This window comes from Helianthus annuus, chromosome 12 (assembly GCF_002127325.2).
Source record: "Helianthus annuus cultivar XRQ/B chromosome 12, HanXRQr2.0-SUNRISE, whole genome shotgun sequence".
NCBI classification, from domain to species: Eukaryota; Viridiplantae; Streptophyta; class Magnoliopsida; order Asterales; family Asteraceae; genus Helianthus; species Helianthus annuus.
In genome coordinates this window covers 46,685,859-46,706,911 of record NC_035444.2, presented here as the reverse complement: position 1 = coordinate 46,706,911, position 21,053 = coordinate 46,685,859, and the positions used below count along the sequence as shown (strand labels likewise).

The window sequence follows — 21,053 nt, the reverse complement described above, 5'->3', positions numbered from 1 at the left end:
GGCATGTCCCAAGGATCCTTTCCCATTACCCCACATTGACTCTATGGTGGATGCAACAGCGGGGCATGAACTGTTAACTTTTATGGATGCATCATCTGGATTCCAACAAATCCAGATGGAACCATCTGACCAAGAGGATACAGCCTTTATGACCCCAACCGGTTTATATTGTTATATTGCCATGCCTTTTGGACTAAGAAATGCAGGTGCAACATATCAAAGGCTGGTAAATATGATGTTCAAAGATCAAATTGGAAAAACTATGGAGGTGTACATAGATGATATGGTGGTCAAGTCGAAGAAAGCTGAGGATCACCTAAGGGACTTGGAAGAAGCATTCGATATCCTTGATAGTTACAACATGAAACTTAATCCTTCAAAATGCCATTTTGGTGTTAAAGCAGGAAAGTTCTTAGGATACATGGTAACCCAGAGGGGCATTGAAGCAAGCCCAGAACAAATCAAAGCATTAATAAATATCAAATCTCCTGCCAATGCCAAGGATGTTCAAAGATTGACAGGCAGGATAGCAGCTCTGAACAGGTTCATATCGAAATCCTCAGAAAAATGCAAAGAATTCTACGATATCCTAAGGAATAATAAGAAGTTCGAATGGACTGAGAAACATGAGAACGCTTTACAAGCCCTTAAAGGATATATGTCCTCAGCACCAGCATTAGCAAAACCGGAAAAAGGAGATGTGTTATCCTTGTACCTGGCGGTATCCTCAACCGCTGTAAGTGCAGTCCTTGTTAAGGATCACGAAGGTACACAATATCCTATCTACTATGTAAGTAAAAGTCTACTTGATGCCGAATCCAGGTACTCACACCTCGAAAAACTTATCCTTGCATTAATCATGGCATCCACTAAGTTAAGGCATTATTTTGAAACCCATACTATTATTGTTAAAACTAATTTTCCAATTAAGAATGTCCTCAGGAAACCAGATATGTCAGGGAGAATGGCTAAGTGGGCAGTAAAGCTTAGTGCCCATGATATAAGATACGAACCAAGAACAGCTATTAAATCTCAAGCACTAGCTGACTTTGTGGCTGATTTCAGTAGTGATCTACAAATAGAAGCAGAATTGGAAGTTCAGCAGCTGGATGAGACCAAGGATCCTTGGATACTACACACTGACGGATCCTCAAATATCAAAGGCACAGGGCTAGGGATCCTACTAAAATCGCCACAGGGGGACATAATACCCCACTCCATAGCCTGTGAGTTCCAAGCAACTAACAATGAGGCTGAGTATGAAGCCTTAATTGCTGGCTTACAAATCGCTAAGGATATGGGGGTAAAGTATCTCAAAGTATATGTAGATTCATTATTGATCACTAATCACTTTAACGGATCCTATGCTGTTAAAGGTGAAAAACTAACAAAATATTTAGAAATAGTCAAAGAATTGGCACTCTCTTTTGTTTCTTTTAGCTTAACACAGGTACCAAGGGAGGATAACACGGAAGCTGATGCATTGGCCAACTTAGGATCATCCTTGAAGATTCCAGAAGATATAAGTATCCCTATCATCCATATCCTGGCTCCTGCTATTAAAAATCAGGTGGCCATGGAAATAGAAGAGGATACTGTAATGATCCCTAGTGAAGAAGCCCGATCTTATTCAGGATCATGGATCTCGCCAATCATCAGATACTTGCAACATGGGGAGATTCCAACGGGAGAAAATCCTAGAGCTTTCAGGATTAAGGTATCTCAATTTGCAATCTTAAATAATGTGCTATATAAACGATCCCTTGCAGGACCATATTTAAGATGTATTGAAGATCCTGAAATTGAAGAAGTGTTGAGAGACTTCCACGAAGGAGATTGTGGAAACCACACTGGGGGCAGGGCATTATTCTCAAGGATCCTTAGAACAGGATACTACTGGCCAACCATGAAAAGGGATGCTATAGAGTATGCTAAGAAATGTGATCCTTGCCAAAGACATAGCAATATCCTTCACCAACCAGCTGAATTACTACACCCCATACCATCCTCTTGGCCATTCATGAGATGGGGAATGGATATAGTTGGCAAGCTCCCTAAAGCACCTGGTGGAAAAGTATTTATGCTTGCCATGACCGACTACTTCTCTAAATGGATAGAAGCTGAAGCCTTTGCTCAAGTCAGAGAAAAAGAAGTTATATCCTTTATCAAAAGAAATATTATAACTAGATTTGGCATTCCCTCTGAAATTGTATGTGATAATGGTTCCCAATTCATTGGAAGCAGAACCATTAACTTTTGTAACAGTTGGGGAATCAAGATGATAACATCAACACCAGTTCATCCACAAGCCAATGGTCAAGCAGAATCATCCAACAAGATCATCATCAACAATCTGAAGAAGAAGCTAGGATCCAAGAAGGGGAAATGGGCAGAAGAGTTACCTTATGTGCTATGGGCTGATAGGACAACTCCCAAGAATGCCTCTGGTCAAACACCTTTCTCTTTAGTATTTGGGGCAGAAGCAGTGATCCCAACAGAAATGGTAATCCCAACTGCCAGAACAAGTGCTCGTGATCCTGAAGAAAATGCTGCAATCCTAGCTCAGGATTTGGATACTATTGAGGAAATCAGGGATCTAGCTAGAATAAGGATGGCAAGTTACCAACAAAGAATGGCTGGTACCTACAACAAAAATGTCAGGATAAGGAAGTTCCAAGTCGGAGATATGGTGTTGAGAAAAGCATTTCAAAATACTATCAATCCTGCTGACGGGAAACTAGCACCAAAATGGGAAGGTCCCTACTTGATTGAAGCTGAAGCAGGAAAGGGGGCATACAGGTTGCTAACCATGGAAGGAAACTTGTTACCAAGAGCCTGGAATGCTGTTCACTTAAAGAAATATTTCATGTGAACGTGATCCTTCATGCATGTGATCCTTACATTGAAGTATCCTTCAAGGATCCCGGAGATATCAGTGATCCTTACTCTGGTAATATGCCTATCCTAAAACTATTACATTTTCTTACTTGTTGCCTAAGGATAAGGATCATGTATCCTTCATCCTCTACTCACGAAACATTTGAGTTATGATAAGTTCAGGTATCTTCAGCATATCGTCAAAGATCTTCAAAAGCACCGCAGATCCTTGGGTCCAACCCCAGTTATCCTTGGGATTATCCCCAGTTTCCGCCAGCAGCGCACGATGATCCTGATATAGTTCACGTCTTTGGGATCAGTACCCACTTCCGGGGCTGGCGACCTCATCGTACTGGCTATACCCAGGATCCTACGTATAATGGTGGACGCACCATACATCCGTTCCTAAGGTTTCTAACGTTTTCACGTTAGCTAAGGTTTTGACATTTTCATGTCACTAAGTTTGGATAGTTGCCAGAAAGGGCCATACTCCAGTTTACATACGATCCTTTGGGCTTGTCCCCAGTTATCCTTTGGGCTTGTCCCCAGTTATCCTATGGGCTTGTCCCCAGTGATCCTTTGGGATCATTCTCAGTTATCCTATGGGCTTGTCCCCAGTGATCCTTTGGGATCATTCTCAGTTATCCTTTGGGCATGTCCCCAGTTACTAATTTATCTTTTACATTGGCTTAGTCCCAAGTTATATTCCATTTTTTCAGGTTTTCGAAGTTAAACGATTGAGGATCTTTAATCCTTATTATCCATTAAAGTTTTACCTATGGTTGTACCGATTAAAGGTTAGGATCCTAACGTGGATCTTCAGGTATGATCCTTAACTATTTTCAATTTCATTATTCATTATCCTAACCAACCCTTATACTTTGACAACCAAACCTATGATCCTTGAACTTAAATACTTTGAATAATTTCAATGTGAGGATATTTGATCTAGGATCATATCCTAAGTTTATTAAACACTTTTTCAACCCTCGTTATTTTAACAAATTTAGCAAGTGAGAAATAAGAGGATTATTGAAGGATAACAACACAAGATAAGCCAGAAAAGTTAAGTTATATTATTAAACAAAAGGATCATTAACCCTTTCAAAAGATTGTCAAAATTGCCAACCCACATTTCTACCAGCAAAACGTGGCCCGTCCACATGGGTTGGCAAAGGGTGTCCATTGTCTATGCGGTCTTAGCATTTTTGCAGGAAAGTAAAAGCGGCAGGATCACAAAGGCTTCATCCCCCAAACAGAGGATCCCTCCACCTTTTGCAATCCTACCCATTGTTCAAAGGATCCAGGATCCTTAACCCTAAGAAACTATTGTTCAGAAATTACAAACCATAATTGTTCACAAAAAACCACTACCAATCCTAAAAAATTGGGCTCCGGCTATGTCTAGAAGTTTCCATCATTGCCCAATCTTGCAGCTCAAACCTTCGCTGCACCATCACCACCAGCTCCACTCGCTTCACCCTGATCCTTACCAGCATCTCCACCTTCAAGCATAGGGATATCCTCAACATCATCGTCGTCCTCCAACTCTGCTAGCCTTGCCTTCCAGCCTTCAATATCCCATGTGCTCTTATCAAAAGAAGGATCCTGAGCCTCCGTGGCCATCTGCAGTTGTATCTTGTACATAGCTATCGCGGCAGAGACTTTAGCGTCCTGAGTAATGTCATGCTTCTCATAATCGAACTTGATCAATGCTTTGACAGCCTCATCCTTAACAGCCCGGATCTTCTTCTCAAGATCAGTGATCTTGAGATCCTTCAGCACACCCATTTGATGAAGGTCGGCAATCCGGCGATCCTGATCTTCAACGTGGCTGACATAAGATTCTATTTCAGTAAGTTTCTGCAAAAACAACAGGATATAACGTCAGACATGGGTGATCCTCAAAAACCATCAGGATAACCAACAGGGGCAGTGATCCTGACCTCGTTGACAGAATCCAGAAATTGCTGACGGAGAAGGGGGAATCCTTGAAGGTCCTCAGAAACTTTCCTCTTCTTCCCTTTACCCCTAATGGGTAATTTGGGGGCTGAAGTAGAAGGACTAGCAACCGAAGTCTTCTTCTTCGAAGACGTGACCTTGGCAAGATCATCAATCCCAAACAAGGAGGCAGATTTGGCAGACTTAGCGGATTTCCCAGCACCTACACAATCAAAACAAGATAAGTCTCCTAACTAATTTAATATTTTACTTTTTGGTAAGGATACTCACTTGACATTGTGACAGACGCGGAAGATACTTCTTGTGAATCTCGGATGGTGACTTGAAAACTTCTGGCCTCAGGGTTTAGCCTTTTAAAAGCTAAAACTCTTTCTCTTGCGGCAGGGGTTAACTTGAGATGAGCAATGGAAACAGCTGCAAAGGAAAAGAGATATTAGTGATCTTCGTCAAATAAGACAGGACTGATAGTGATCCTTCGAGGATCCTCTACCCTACCATGAGTAGCCCACTCCTTGGGCAGATCATTCCCACCAGGGAAGGAATCCCTTCTCACGAAGAAGAAACGACGCTTCCAATTTGTGTCATTTTTGGTAACTTTCAAAACAGGATGATCCTCCCCGGCCTTCCGTTTCAACAAATATCGATGAGAACCAAACGTGGTAAGATCATAAAGTGCGGCCAGCTCTGCCATCCCTAAATCAATCCCCTCCTGCTCGATGATCCTCTCGAAGGTATACAAAACCCTCCAGATCATCGGCATAGCTTGGATATATGATATGCCGGTCAGAGAAAAGAAAGATTGGGTGAAGGCCGGAAAAGGATACGAATATCCTATGATAAATGGAGTTGCAGGAAAGATCACCCAGGTATCTGAAGTAAAATCACTCAAGGCGGTGGATGTGAAGGATTTGAAAACGGCATCCGCCGGAAAGCAATGACGAATCATATCTACATGAGCATCAGTAAAACAACATCTCTCCGTAGGAGAATCCTTAATGATCCCTTGGCTTTTCAGGGGACTATCCTTCTTGGAATCCTTGTGTGGAGAATTCCGGAGCAACATGTTTCTGACGGAATAGAAACAGAGACGAAGTAGAAAAAACAGAGCAAAGAGAAGGTAGAAGGGAAAGAGAGAAGAAGAGGATACCTGATCGGTCTTCGGTAGCGATTATAAAGGGAAGATATCTCGAATTTAAATGCAGAATGATCCTAACCCTATCTCCTATTTATAATGATGATTTGCAGGGATTGTCACACCTATGACGTAATGATCACAACGGCTAGTCCATGTGTAACGGCTAGTTATTCGGAATCGCCCGTTAGAGATAAGATCGAAACAAAATATAACTCGTCCATTTACAATTAACTCCTTATATTTTGGGGGCAATTGTTAGGGCTGGATTTTTATTATAGGTGATCCTTATACATGATCCTAACCAGTGATCCTTGTTTCTTTGGCAGACAGTGATCCTCAGCAGAACTTCAGGATCAGGATCATGGGACATTACGGTGATCCTCATACTAACGGCCACTTCCGCTTAATACAATATTGTTTTGCAGGAACATCTAGCAGGATATGCTCTAAAGACCATGATCCAGGGACGCGTCTTCACAAATATGGCAAGAGCTTAATCGAAGAAAGACGTTGCACAGGATATGGAAACTAGGCTTGATTTATGGGCAGCAATTTAGGCTAGATTGTCTTTATTTCTAAAGGGGTAATGAGCTGATATTTAGTCCCTTTACCTAAAATAAGTCACCTACACTTGTATAAATACCCATCTTCCTCATTCGGAAGAGAACACACGACATACGACACAACTCTCAAACACTTAGACACTCAGTGATCCTTGTACTCAGCTCATTACTATCCGAAGTTGTAACTACATTTTTGTTATATTGAAGTTGGTGATCGGTAGTTGCCATCACCCGAGGTTTTTTATGCCGGAGATCATTCATTGATCAAGGGCTTTTTCCTCGTATAAATCATTGTGTCTTCGCATCTTTTATCACAGAAGTGATCCTTTATTTTCATAATTAACCAAGCATCATACCCCGTTTACATAAAGTTTGGTTACATTATCCTTGTGTGATTTTTGACCAAAACATGCACACCATTTTGACTTGTCTTTAGTCCCGGATGGTTTGTCATTCTTCCTGGGCCACCTAGCTTTTTCTCCTAGATTCTGCATTGCAAGGATTAGCTCATGATTATCAACGGAAAAACAATATTCTGAGATTGGAGGATAATCTTCATCATCCTCTTCTTGGTCAACAGCATGCACATTCTGGTTGTCGTTTCTATGGTAGGATTTGAACTTATTGCTCTTGAAGGAGGATCCATGCTTCTCCTGTTTTGAGGATCCTACTTGTTTCTCCTGGATCCTTTTGTCATCCTCTAGCCGGATGAACCTGAGTGCCCGAGTTCTTACTTCATCTAGATTCCTGCATGGTGTCATAACAAGATCATCATAGAACAATGAATCCTTAAGTAGTCCCATTTTGAAGGCTTCAACAGCCGTAGCCATATCCAAGTTGGGAATGTCCAAGGATTCTTTACTAAATTTAGTTATATAATCCCTTAATGATTCATTATGATTTTGAGTTATCCTGTACAAATCACTAGTTAATCTTTCAAATTTTCTACTACAAGAAAATTGGTTATTGAATAAATTAACTAAATTAGCAAATGAAGTAATAGAGTAAGGGGGAAGACTTAGCAGCCATTTAAGAGCTGATCCAGTAAGAGTGGATCCAAATCCTTTACATAGGCATGCTTCCTTTAGCTTTTCCGGGATTGGATTGATCTCTATCCTTTCCCTGTATTGTGCTATGTGCTCCTCAGGATCCGTTGTACCATCATACAGCTTCATAGTAGGGATATGGAACCTTTTGGGTACCTCTGCATCACAAATTGGTGGTGCAAAGCGAGATACCTTATGGCTTCCATCTGCAATCTCTGGGATAGGCTTGACTACCCCTGGAACACTTGAGATCATATCTTTTAGCTTCTGCAACTCCCTGGCCATAGCATGATTGATACCTGTATCCTGCATGAATCCATGGTTAGTGGTAAGATAATTATTTAAAGTGTTACCTCCCGTTGGGTTCAAGTTAGTGAATCCATATTGCTGGGATTCTGGAATAACGGAGGGACCAGTGGAAGCAATGGTCTGCATTGGAATGAAGTCCCCTTGATGGACATCTAGACTTCCTGTTTGCAAACTTTTTAGGGATCCTGGCATCTGGGAGGATCCTGGTATCTGGGATGATCCTGGAACGAAGGAGGATCCTTGAACCTGGGTTGATCCTGGAACAAAGTAGGATCCTTGAAACTGTTGCGCTCCCGGATAGGCTCCTGATTTCATGAAGGATCCCATATGCTGGGGATAGGATCCTGCCGGCTGAAAGTGTGAGCCTGATGTCTGAGTCATTGCTGTTGATCCGAGGTGCAATCCTCTTGATTCTCCCATAATTTGCACGTCTGGAATTTCCGATGGCTGAGAAGTGATCATTGGAGTGTCAAAGTTCAAGGATTTGGGCATCAGTGGGGAATGATCCTCTGCCGTTCTCCTTTGTCTTTTGAGATCTCCAATTTCCCTGAGGATCCTTTCATTAGTTTCATCCTGCCGCTGCATACGATCCTTCATCTGCAAAATCAAAGTAAATACATCACTAGTACTGGGAATATAAGAATTCATAGCAGAAGAAGATGGAGGTTTAGAGTTAGTAGGAGTTTGTCTCTTCTCAGCATTCTTCTGGGATCCTGCCGGTGGAGGAGGCAGAGTGTTCTGAGACGAGGTGACTGCAGACATCACCGTGGACATGTTTTTCAATGATGAAGCCATGTAATTCTTTGAAATGATTTCGAACAGAAAGTTTTCTTATGAATGAAGCACCAATTGCCCCACGGTGGGCGCCAAACTGTTTTGGTCAAAAATCACACAAGGATAATGCAACCAAACTTTATGTAAACGGGGTATGATGCTTGGTTTATAGAAAAAGTAAAGGATCACTTCAGTGTGAAATATGCAAAGACACAATGATTTATACGAGGAAAAAGCCCTTGATCAATGTATGATCTCCGGCATAAAAAACCTCGGGTGATGGCAACTACCGATCACCAAACTTCAATATATCAAAATATGGTTACAACTTTGGATGATAATGAGCTGAGTACAAGGATCACTATAGTTTCGAGTGTCTAAGCGTGTCAGAATTGTGTTGTGTGTTCTTCCGAATGAGGAAGAGTGTTATATATACAAGTGTAGGTGACCTATTTTAGGTAAAAAGACTAATAATCAGCTCATTACCCCTTTAGAAATAAAAGTAAATCTAGCCTAAATTATCGCCCTTAAATCATGCCAAGTTTCCATATCCTTCACAACGTCCATCTCCGATTAAGCACATGCTATAATTGTAAAGACGTGTCCTTTAATTGTGATGCTTAAGAGCGGATCCTGCTAGATGTCCTGCAAAACAACATTAAATTCAACGAAAGCAACTGTTAGCCTGAGGATCCTATGATGGTCCATGATCCTGATCCTGGAATTCTGCTGAGGATCACTATCTGCCAAAGAAACAAGGATCACTGGTTAGGATCACATGTGAGGATCATGTATTGTAAAAATCCAGCCCTAACACTTACTTATTATCCTGACAAGTAATCCTTACTTCTGTGGCAGATAGTGATCCTCAGAGGAGCTTCAGGGATCAGGATCATGGATCATCTTAAGGATCATGGATCACCTTAAGGATCCTCATACTAACGATTGGCTGTTTGTATTTCGTATTATTTTGCAGGAGTGTTGAGCTTGACTTGGTCTTGGCAACGTTGCAAAGGAATATTCCCCGGGCATTTCGCAGTCATTTGAACGAAAATGGACGTTGTGGAGAACGTGGGAGAATGGCACGAAAGTCGGGCAGTTAGTTAGCTTAGTTTAGCTTTCATATTTAAATGGGGTGACGAGCTAAAATTAGAACACTTAGCCATTTTTGCTTACACACACTCTCATACACTCACAGTCAAAAAGCTCTCGGCAAACACTTCACATTTCTTACACTTTTACAAGATTAAACATAGTGATCCTTGTACTTAGCTCGTCACTATCCGAAGTTGTAAACTTTATTTGTTATATTTGAGCTTGGTGATCGGTAGTTTCCATCACCCGAGGTTTTTTATGCCGGATATCTTCTAAAGATCAAGGGCTTTTTCCTCGTATAAATCCTTGTGTTGTTCTTGCAATTCATTTCACAGTGATCCTTATCATAGTTCTACATTTCAAGCATCATTCCCCGTTACTTGGAGTTTGGTTGCATTATCCTTGTGTGATTTTTGACCAAAACACCTGGGACTTTATGGAATTTCTAGGTTCATATATTAGATCATAAGCACTCAATTTTACCGACCACTTAGCCATCCTACCGGACATTTCTGGATTCCTAAGCACATTTTTAATAGGATAATTAGTTTTAACATGAATCCTATGTGTCTCAAAGTAATGTCTAAGCTTTGTTGATGCCATAACTAGAGCCAATATTAACCTTTCTAGGTGAGAATATCTAGTTTCAGCATTTAACAAACTTTTGCTAACATAATAAACAGGATACTGTTGACCTTCGTGATCCTTTACGAGGACTACACTTACTGCATTCCCTGACACTGCAAGATACATGGATAATGGTTCACCATCCTCAGACTTCATCAATAGAGGCGCGGTTGAAAGATACTGCTTCAAATCCTGCAGGGCTACTTCATGCTTCTCACCCCATTCAAATTTCTTATTCTTTTTCAGGATATCAGAGAACTCTTTGCATTTTTCTAAGGATCTTGAAATAAATCGGTTTAGTGCTGCCACTCTTCCTGTTAACCGCTGAACGTCTTTCATATTTGAAGGTGATTTAATATCCAAGATGGCTTTAATCTGCTCCGGGCTCGCCTCTATTCCTCTTTTGGTCACCATATATCCTAGGAATTTTCCTGCCCCTACCCCGAAATGGCACTTAGCAGGATTTAGCTTCATATTATACTGGTCCAAGATATCAAATGCTCCCTTAATATCCTGGAGGTGATCCTAGGCTTTCTTTGATTTTACCACCATATCATCAATGTATACCTCCATGGTGTCCCCCAGCTTGTCTTTAAACATCATATTTACCAATCTCTGGTATGTTGCACCTGCATTTTTCAAACCAAAAGGCATAGCAGTATAACAATAAATACATGTTGGTGTCATGAAGGCAGTATCCTCCTGGTCAGAAGGTTCCATTTGAATCTGCTGAAATCCTGAGGATGCATCCATGAAAGTCAACATTTCATGCTCGGCAGTAGCATCCACCATTGAGTCGATATGTGGAAGAGGGAATGGGTCTTTTGGACAAGCTTTGTTCAGGTCTGTGTAGTCTACACAAACTCTCCACTTCCCATTCTTCTTTTGAACCACTACCACATTTGCTAGCCATCTAGGGAATTTGACTTCTCTGATCATCTTGGACTTCAATAATCTTTCAACTTCCTCTTGGATAATTGCATTTCGTTCAGGGGCGAACTTCCTTCTCTTTTGTTGTATAGGCTTGAATGACCTGTCAATTCCAAGCTTGTGAGTAATAATGTCTTTAGATATACCTGTCATATCCTCATGCTTTCATGCGAATGTTGACATCCTGCATTTCAAAAAGTTAGTTAATTGATCTTCAATATCCTGGGGGATATTGGTTCCTACGAGCACCGAGATATCAGGATTATCCTGATCCAGGATAACTTTCTTCACATCCTGCTCCGAATTCTTCATGATATCCTGGGCCCGCATCTTTAATTGCTATGCTGCACTTGGTTTGGTCGAGGATTTCATTGAGGATGAGTAACATTCTTTCGCCTCCTACTGATCACTATCGACTTTGACAACTCCCCAAGGGGTAGGGATCTTGATGCATTGGTGATATGTTGATGGTACGGCCTTCATATCATGAATCCATGGTCTTCCCAGTATGAGGTTATAGCAGGATATAGAATCCATCACACAGAAACGTTGTATCGAGTTGACTCCTTCAACATATACCGGTAACTTTATCTCCCCCACCGTGTTCCTAGCTTCTCCACTGAAACCAACGAGCACAATGGACTTCGAAGTAATGTCCATCGGAGATACATTTATCCTCTTTAATGTTTCCAGCTGAATTATATTGACAGAACTACCGTTTTCTACCAATATCCTGCGTACAAAATGGTTAGCCACATATAATGTTATTACCAAAGCATCATGGTGAGGATCCTGAACAGTATCCCTGTCATTACTATCGAAAGTGATCACTTTATCAGTTGTGAGGGTAGTCATCCTGACTGGTTTGTCTCCTCTTTCACTCTTGGCTTCTTTTGCATGTCTCTTAGCCGCTGAATACGAAGTCCCACAAATGTCGGATCCTCCTGAAATAAAGTTAATTATCTTGGCGTCTGCTAGGGGTGATGCCGCTCGCTCAGGATCCTTCTCGGGATCCTGCCCTTTATTTTTCTTTCTTCCCAGCAGGTCCTTCAGATATCCTTTGCTTAGTAGGTAGCTTATTTCTTTCCTCAGGGCAATGCAATCCTCAGTAACATGTCCGAAATCCTCATCGAAGGCACACCATTTGGATTTATCCTTCCAGTCAGCTTTTTGTTGATTCTTCCGAGGCCACCTGGCTTTATCTCCCAAACCCTGCATAGCATACATCACTTCAGGAATGTTAACAGAAAAGCAATATTCAGATAACTCAGGATATTCTTCAGGATCCTCGTCTTCAACAGCGTTCACTCTTTTGTTATCATTTCTACCATACGGCTTAGAGCGGTATGGTTTGTGCGAGGATTCTGACTTCCTATTAGTTGATTCATATGTTGAGGATGCATTCATCCTTTCTTGCATCTTTCTGTCATCCTCCAATCGAATATATCTTAGGGCCCTGTTTCGAGCATCGTCCAAGTTCCTGCATGGGTTCATTACAAGGTCTTGGTAAAATTGAGAATCCTTTTGCAGCCCCATCTTGAAAGCTTGCACAACTGTTACAACATCAAGGTGCGGGATGTCTAAGGATTCCCGACTGAACTTGTTCACATAATCCCTTAGGGACTCTTGAGGCCCCTGTGTTATCCTGTAAAGGTCACTTGTTAGTTTTTCAAAGCTTCTACTACAAGAAAACTGACTATTAAATAAATTCACTAAGTGAGCAAATGATGTAATCGAATGAGGAGGAATATTTAGGAGCCATTTCAAGGCTGATCCTGTTAAGGTAGAACCAAAACCCTTGCACAAACAAGCTTCCTTGAGCTCCGGAGGGATAGGGTTGATCTCCATCCTTTCCCTATACTGGGCAATATGCTCTTCAGGATCCGTGGTTCCATCATAAAGCTTCATGTTTGGAGTCTGGAATCTTTTTGGGATTTCAGCATCGCAAATAGGACGTACGAATCGAGATATCCTGTGGCTATCCTGGGATACTTCAGGAATTGGCTGAACCACCCCAGGTACACTGGATATCATATCCTTTAGATTCTGAAGCTCCCTGGATAATGCTGATGTCACAGCTGCATCCTGCAAAGATCCAACACTGTTAGTGGCAAAAGTATTATTATTATTAGGCACGTTACCAGTCGGAGGATTCTGCCCATATCTTGAAGCATATCCTGAGCTCCTCACGGTTGACATCCTAACCGAGGAGGGTATTTCAGGAGTATGATTCTGAGGAAGGCTGGGCACAATATTCCCCCTATTATCCTCAGTATACACAGCTGAACTAAAGTTCAAAGCTCTGGGTTGTAGAGGAGTGACGATATCTTCGGTGGATCTGCTTGAGCCAGCTTTTAAGAGCTGTATCTTTCTTAACAGCGTTTGGTTTATTTCCTGTTGTTGTCTCATTTGTTCCTGCACACTTCCAAACAAGGTTAGAATTTCATCATTTGAAGTTAAGATCGGAGCAGATCCCTGAATATTCCGAGTAGGGATAATATCCTGAGGTTGCGAAGAAGATTGCATCCTTGGAGGAGTTGGTGGAAGCACCGGACCAGTAGTAGCAGAAATCATAGCAGACACAGTGGAAGAGCTCATGCTTGATCTTGAGGCCATTGCAGATAATGTGGCAAAAAGTTTTGAAAACAGAAAACCGATTAATGATTTCACAAAGATTTTTACTAAAGATAGCACCACTTGCCCCACGGTGGGCGCCAAATTGTTTTGGTCGAAAATTACCGAAGCAATTAAGTGATCAAATTAGTTAAGTGAGGTAGTGTGCTAAAAAGTGTATTGAAAATATGCTTGTTTGGTTGTTTGGAAAAACAGTGTTCAGGATACGGCTCAGGATATTGAACTATATCTACGATCAAACAATGAGCAAAAAGTAAAGGGGTTGACACGAGATGTACGAGGAAAGCCCTTGATCAATCTAGATCGCCGACATAAAACCTCGGGAGCTGACAATCGCAGCTGCCTAGTTCTTCTTATGGCTTCAAACTTCAGGATACAGTGCAGGATATTGACCAGATCGCTAAGTGTTACAATGATTTGTGTGAGAGTACAAGTTGCGAGAGAACAAGTGTGTAAGTGTAGTGAGTGTAGCTGTGATGTCCTATTCGATCTGGTATACCCATCTATTTATAGTAACGAAATGTAAACTAAAACTCCTATAAACATGGGATGCTCCGAATATTCCAATGTGAATGTTGAAGACCGAGTAAAGCGGCTTCAACGGCTTCTTGTGAACGACTTTGACCGAGTCTCTAGTAGAAAAGGTCTTCATGAACGTTGCCAGCTTCTAACCCACGTGCCTGCACATAATCTGTTAGTAACCCTGAGGATACTATTCAGGATGTTACCAATATCCTGAATCAGCATCCCGGATGTGAACAGATATTACATAAACAAGGTATAATTCAAGATAATTCTCAGGATATGGACTCAGAACTTCACCCATAACAACTACCATTTTGGTCCCTGTGGTTTGGGCATTTTTGCCATTTTAGTCCAAATCTCAAACTTTTTAAATCAGAGTCCCTGTGGTTTCACTTTTGTTGCCATTTTAGTCCAAAATCCAAAAAAAACCTCTTTTTTTACTGTTGAAAGCTGGTTCTTTTGTCTTTTTGTGAAGGGGCAAAATTGTCCATTTAAATTTAATATAACATATTATTAATTATATTAATTAACTTAAATATCTATTTACCCATTATAAGCAGTTCATCACCCCACCCCAGTTCATCAATTCAAGTTCATCTTCATCATCTTCACCCCACCCCACACCAAACCCTAACCCAAACACCGTAGTCCGGCGCTCCGACATCCTGTTTCTCCCCTGAATTCCTCTCCACCACACCGCTGGCCGATCCCTTTTTTTTTGGTGGTGAGGAATTCTTCAAAAAATCAACACCAGTTAAAATCATAACAAAATCAACAAAAATAAACAAACAAACAACCATAACCACCACTCAACAATCAACATCAATACACATTATCCATGAAATAAACACTCATTCAAAACCCAAATTCTCCTAAAATTCACCATAATAATACTTACAGAATGTAGAGATAGCCTAGGGAATGAATCGAAGGATCAATTCGAGTAAGACATGTCGCAAACGTTGCGGCCTGTGATCAAATTACATACTCTGATTGTTTCAAACGGTTGTTTAAGTGACCTAAATCCTGAGAACTGCCTGATAACCCTTGGATTTCGGCCACTAGTGAATCCACTGAGTTTACATTCATGTTTATCCTCTCTTCTTGGATTTCGGAGAGGGTTTGGGGGTTTGAGATTGGTGGTACTTGTCGGCTATATCTGGTGTTGTAGGTTTAATGGTGGTGTAATAGTGAAGGCGGCGACAATGAATCGATCTGGTGGTTGCAGGTTTAGGTGATGGTGGAGGCGGTGGCTTTTGATTTGGGGAAGGGTGGGGATGGTGGTGGTGGAGAAGAATCCAGGGGAGGGGATGTGGTGGTAGTAGGTGGGGGTAACGGTGGTGCTAGCGGTGTTGGTGGAGGTGATGCGGTGGTGGCTGATGGTTATGGTGGATAACGGTGGTGTGTGGTCGGAGATGACGGTAGTTTACACTGGTTGGTTGTTGGTGGTTGTAGGTTGTGGTTGTGGTTGCAGCTTTCATCTGTCTCCATTGAAGTTGCAGGTTTTGAAATAAAATTAGGGTTTTGGTAGAGAAGATGAAGATGCAGACGTGTAGAGGTAAAGAGAGAAAGAGATGAATTGAGGGTTTTGGTAGAGAAGAGGAAGATGCAGCTTTCATCTGTCTCTTTTTTAGTTTGTTAATAATAATTAATATGTTATAAAAAACCTTAGATGGACCAAAATGCCCCTGCATAAAAAGATAAAAAAACCAGCTTTCAACAGTAAAAAAATAAGGTTTTTGGATTCTGGACTAAAATGGCAACAAAAGTGAAACCACATGGACTTAGATTTAAAAAGTTTGAAATTTGGACTAAAATGACAAAAATGCCCAAACCACAGGGACCAAAATGGCAGTTTACTCTAAATTGAATAATCAATATTATTTTAGTTCCCGCCTGTGTCTGTTCCCCCAAAATTTTGATTTGCCTCTCATTCTCAATTTTAGAATTGGACGCCATCTCCCCATCACCCACCCCAATCGGAATTCTCTCCCATAACCTCTATCGATCGTTTCCTTTGCTCGATCCCAATCCGCCATACCCCAAACGGAAGGTCGTCTCCTCCCATCGATTTCTACCATTTTACCACTGATGGACCGCGGCAGAGTGACCGACGAACCACCACTGCACCATTAGATGATCTATCATAACTGCTTGGTTCCTTATTGCTCGACTCCTCATCGCTTCAATCATAACTTCATCCCTGAGCAGGTACTTTTTCTCTTCCACCAACCTTGCTTCAATCAAGTTTAGGGTTCTAATTAAAATGTTGAATTTCATTGTAATTTTTGGGGCAAATGTGTGTTTTGGGGGGTTATATCATGTTACTAAATTTCAAATTGTTTTAACATACGAAACACTTGTAATACAGCCATCGACCTCATGTTCCGATCTTTATCTAATGTAAGTGTGTAAAAGTAAAAGGTCTAAAGATGCCACCACCTGCTCGATGAAATGCTTTAACCAAATTGACTTCTATTTCACATACCTTTTTACCAGATAATGGATCACTGTTAATCTAAATTTGTTGAAACTTTAGAAGAAGTCATGAATCTCTGTTATTGGTGGTGATATGAACATAAAAAATGTTGCAATATGACCTTGTTGAGGGTTTTGTTTATTAGGTGTAAGTGGTGCATGCCTCATGAGTTGGGGGGGGGGGGGGGGGAGTTTCACCCACCCAATCACAATATGCCATGTCATTTCCCCTCTCATTCTCCCCTCTTGCCCAAAAACACAAGGGGTGGTTTCCTCAAACCATTTTTTTAAAAGAGGGATGATTGGTTGAAAGAGAGCGGGGCCCACCACTACCCCTCTCCCTCATCTTCACCGCATGCGGCATATGCTCACCTCTCAAGCTCCACCCTCCCTTCCCCGTGCGGCAAAACTTCACAGTGACACCCTCCACTTGCGGCAAAATCCTTCCCCGCTTCCTTTGCCGCATCGACCCCGGACACCCTTATGTTTTCACCCTAGTATTGATTATTAATGGAATACAAAAACTCGGAAATCGGAATGTCTTTCAGAGATTGTAGTTCCTTCTTTTCACCCATGAACAAAATATTCTCATGACTGATTTGATGCATTACAACATGTGCACACATTTGGGTTGCTATTTTGCTCTAATCTTGTTCCTATGTTTTTGTTGTTTTGCTAGGATGTGAAACATCATTTTCTGGAACAGGCATTGGTACACTGCTAGACAAGTGAAATTCCAAAGCCACTTGGTTGCATTTTTTTTTAAATGAGATGATTGTTGTGTTTTAGTAATAATGTAAATGTCACAACTCCCAGACGTATGATGAACCCAAATAGGTAAATGAAATCCAAATACTTCAAATAAGTAACTGACATTTACTGATTTACATATTTAAAAATTTGATGCAGGTCAAAATGTCTAGGCAAAACATCTTTTGTTGTGCTCAACAGTTAATATTAAAGAGACCAGATCATATGTTAGTTAACTTATATAGATTATTATTGAGCGCGACCGTGTTCAAGTTCCTGTTGTTGGTGACTCGGGTAATAACATGTTGTACGCTTCTTTGATATTCATGTTAAATACTCAAAATAAATGCATTATGGCTCATATGTTAAGGTTCTTAAGTTGTTATGTTTGTTGAGTCAGCTTCATACATTTTATCATTTTATTGGAGACGTTTGTTATTAGCTAGTCTTGTTTTTGTTTGCGAAATGCCATTCGATCAGTCTTTAAAATAATGTTACCTAGATATGGAGGCAGCTTGTTATACTTAGTGAAGCATATAATTGCAAAAGAATGCCCATGAAGCACAACTTTTTTCTTACATGGGCTTTATTTTTTATGTGCTAAACCCTAACTTAAATAATTCACTCAAAGATAACCCTTGATTTTCTACCGTTCACATGTTATATTTGTTGAAGTGATCTAGATTTATATTATTTAATCTTTTATGTCACATAATAGGTTCATCTATTTCTTTTATTAGAGGTAGTTTTGACACTTTGGCCCATTTACTTATATGTTGATTTTAGGATCTTTATCTCTCTTAATCGGTTAAACTTATAAAATATGGAAAAATATACAATTTTTTATTTATATTAGAGGTGCGTCTTATTGTGAATTGTTATATTTACAAGTTTAATCAGCCCCATAATGTCACAAAAAAGATGAAAAGAAAACTTGCTTTAAGAAAAGCTAGAAGCAAGTTTTTTCAAATATATTGCTGAAGAGTATCAACTTGTGCCATATACGTTGTATTTGATTTTATCTACATTGACCAGTATATGTCTAGCGTATAATTGAATCTGAAATGGCTGCACTTACTCAATGTTCTTGCATGGTGATATATTTGTAAGCACTCTTTTGGCAAAGAATTTAACGTATTCGAATCATTATGCTCCATAAAAGGAAAAAAAAGAAGCTCAAATAGAAAACAACACCACTGCTAGTAAGATAGCAATCCAGGCAAGCGCCAAAGAAAGAAGGGGTACAAGCAAGCACAAGAATCAAAGCAGGGCAGGATCGAAGAACTTAGATAACAAGCAAGCGAGAAGGACTCCCTCAAAGGCAAGGTCTTTCGTGCCTCGATGAGCATTGTGCCTTTTTTCGATTTTTTATATGCTACTTGAATAACCTGAATAAAATTTGCATATTTTTGTGTAGTAATTCTGAAACAATTTGAATAACTTTTTAGGAAGTATGGGGAGATTCGGGTACGTCAACTAGAACATTTCTGCTACACAATAGATCATACATACTTCAAAGACGAGGGGTGTGTGTGTTCTTGGTTTACAATAGTTGTTATTCCGGGGCTATAAGTGTTTATTTGACTAATAAGTTTGACATGTGCAGGTTTTGCAAATAGAATCTTCAATACTGAATTTCTTGAAGTTTGAATTGATAACACCAACTGTTAGATGTTTCTTGATAAGATTTGTGTGTGCTGCTCATGTGGTATGGTATAAAAACAAAATTTTTGTGGTTTTAATTAGGTCAATTTCTATGAGGTGTAAAAACAAATCCTTGGTTCCCCACAGATACGTGATTCCGGAAAGGCATTTGATATCATTTAGATTAAACATTGAGCATGAGAAAAACTAGTTGCTAGAAATGCGCAATGAGATTGAAGAGGATCATGAAACTAAAACAAGCCAAGCTCGAAGCTATGCAAAATATATATATTGAGAGCCAACAACAAAACTTGGAAGCTATGATGCATTATGTTACACAAAGTGCTAGTTAGAGATCGAGAAGAGTAGAATGTTTCATTTCTCTTTATTATTGTAATAATCTACATCTTGTGTTGACTATATTGTTACTTGAGTTTGGATAACCATGTAAAGTACACCATTTTACTATCAATAATATGTGTTTTTTTTTTTTTTTTGTGTAATTACGATTGAATGTAAATTAATTAATAGCAATTCAATTTGTATTATAAAGTTGCATCTGTGTGTAAAAAAGGTTGCATTTTTCTAATAAAAATATTATAATAGTTGCGTTAAGTCTAGAAAAAGGTTGCACTTACGTAACAAAACTATAATAAAGGTTGCATTTAAGTATGAAAAAGTTACATTTTGGTAATTAAACTATATTTAAAGTTGCATTTGAGTATTAAAAAAAGTTGCACTAGAATGTAAAAAGGTTGCATACTAAAATAGTTGCATTTGAATAGTAAATGCAACACTTTAAATAAAGGTTGCGTTAGACTTTTAAAAGGTTGCATTAGGTCTAATGCAACTGCTTCTAATGCAGCCCCCAATAAAAGGTTGCATTAGCCTTAATGCAACCTTTTCAAGGCCTAATGCAACATTTTACCAAGGTTACCTTAGCTTTATTTTTTTGTATCAAGTTTAAGGATGCATTATCCGGCAGTTTTCGATATCAGAACATCATTAGAACATCATTGGTGTATAAATGTACTAACTCAAACAAAGTTCATAGTTCTAAATCCTCAACGTTACTGTGTTTTCATCAATTCCACATATACTGCGTATAAATGTAAGTATTGCATTTGCATTAATGAGATGTTAAATGTCTTACTTGCAAATACAAATGTTTTACTTCAAATTTTCAAGCTCAGTTTCCAACATAACACGCCTCATTTCATCTTTTTTACTCTTTTCTTCGATTTCAACAAATCATTTCAACAATAAGTAAGCAAATACACAACGGTTCTCCAATTCCATATCAGTGTTGTTTATCACCCTGTGTGAGCATTCGAAGCCCGACAAACAGTCTTGCAATTAGGCAGCAGTCATTACTTCTTAATGAACTCGAATTCACGAAATGATGAGTAATATTGAAAGCGATATTGTTTAATTTGTTGTTGCTGCTCTATATGGAAAAACTTGATATACAATACCGTAGGAATGGTGAGTGTTTCAAAATGCAACTTTGGATTTAATTAAATGTCATTCTAATCCATATAAACTAGCATGTGACAGAACCATTACAAGTGTCTATATGGAAGGTACCAAACAAAAACTAAATGAATTATGCAACATTTCCGCATTTTTTTGCATCGGCTTTCATTGCAAGATCTTTATCTATCATGTCATCGATCAACTGCTCATCGTGGCGTCTGAATCCTT

The 21,053-nt window shown here is 39.9% G+C and overlaps 1 protein-coding gene across 2 annotated transcripts; it reads left to right on the top strand.

The window, feature by feature from the left end:
* The first annotated feature begins 16,389 nt into the window (after nt 1-16,389).
* On the top strand, nt 16,390-19,844 carry LOC110894787. Of its 2 annotated transcripts, XM_022142016.2 has the most exons (7): nt 16,390-16,688; nt 17,635-17,792; nt 17,865-17,999; nt 18,868-19,026; nt 19,154-19,231; nt 19,312-19,413; nt 19,497-19,844. In XM_022142016.2, the coding sequence occupies exons 3-7, from the start codon at nt 17,871-17,873 to the stop codon at nt 19,530-19,532; spliced, it is 504 nt and encodes a 167-aa protein (XP_021997708.1). In that variant the 5' UTR covers nt 16,390-16,688; nt 17,635-17,792; nt 17,865-17,870; the 3' UTR covers nt 19,533-19,844. The 2 variants fall into 2 exon arrangements, 1 of the variants encoding a protein (XP_021997708.1); XR_002566683.2 differs by having other exon boundaries at nt 18,868-19,172.
* Nucleotides 19,845-21,053: the final 1,209 nt, after the last annotated feature.

Excerpts from the sequence above, each read along its gene's own strand:
- LOC110894787 (XM_022142016.2), top strand. The coding sequence starts at position 17,871 with ATGTCTAGGCAAAACATCTTTTGTTGTGCTCAACAGTTAATATTAAAG. Across the intron at positions 19,027-19,153 it reads CGAGAAGGACTCCCTCAAAG|GAAGTATGGGGAGATTCGGG; the intron begins GCAAGGTCTTTC and ends ATAACTTTTTAG. Across the intron at positions 19,232-19,311 it reads ACATACTTCAAAGACGAGGG|GTTTTGCAAATAGAATCTTC; the intron begins GTGTGTGTGTTC and ends TGACATGTGCAG.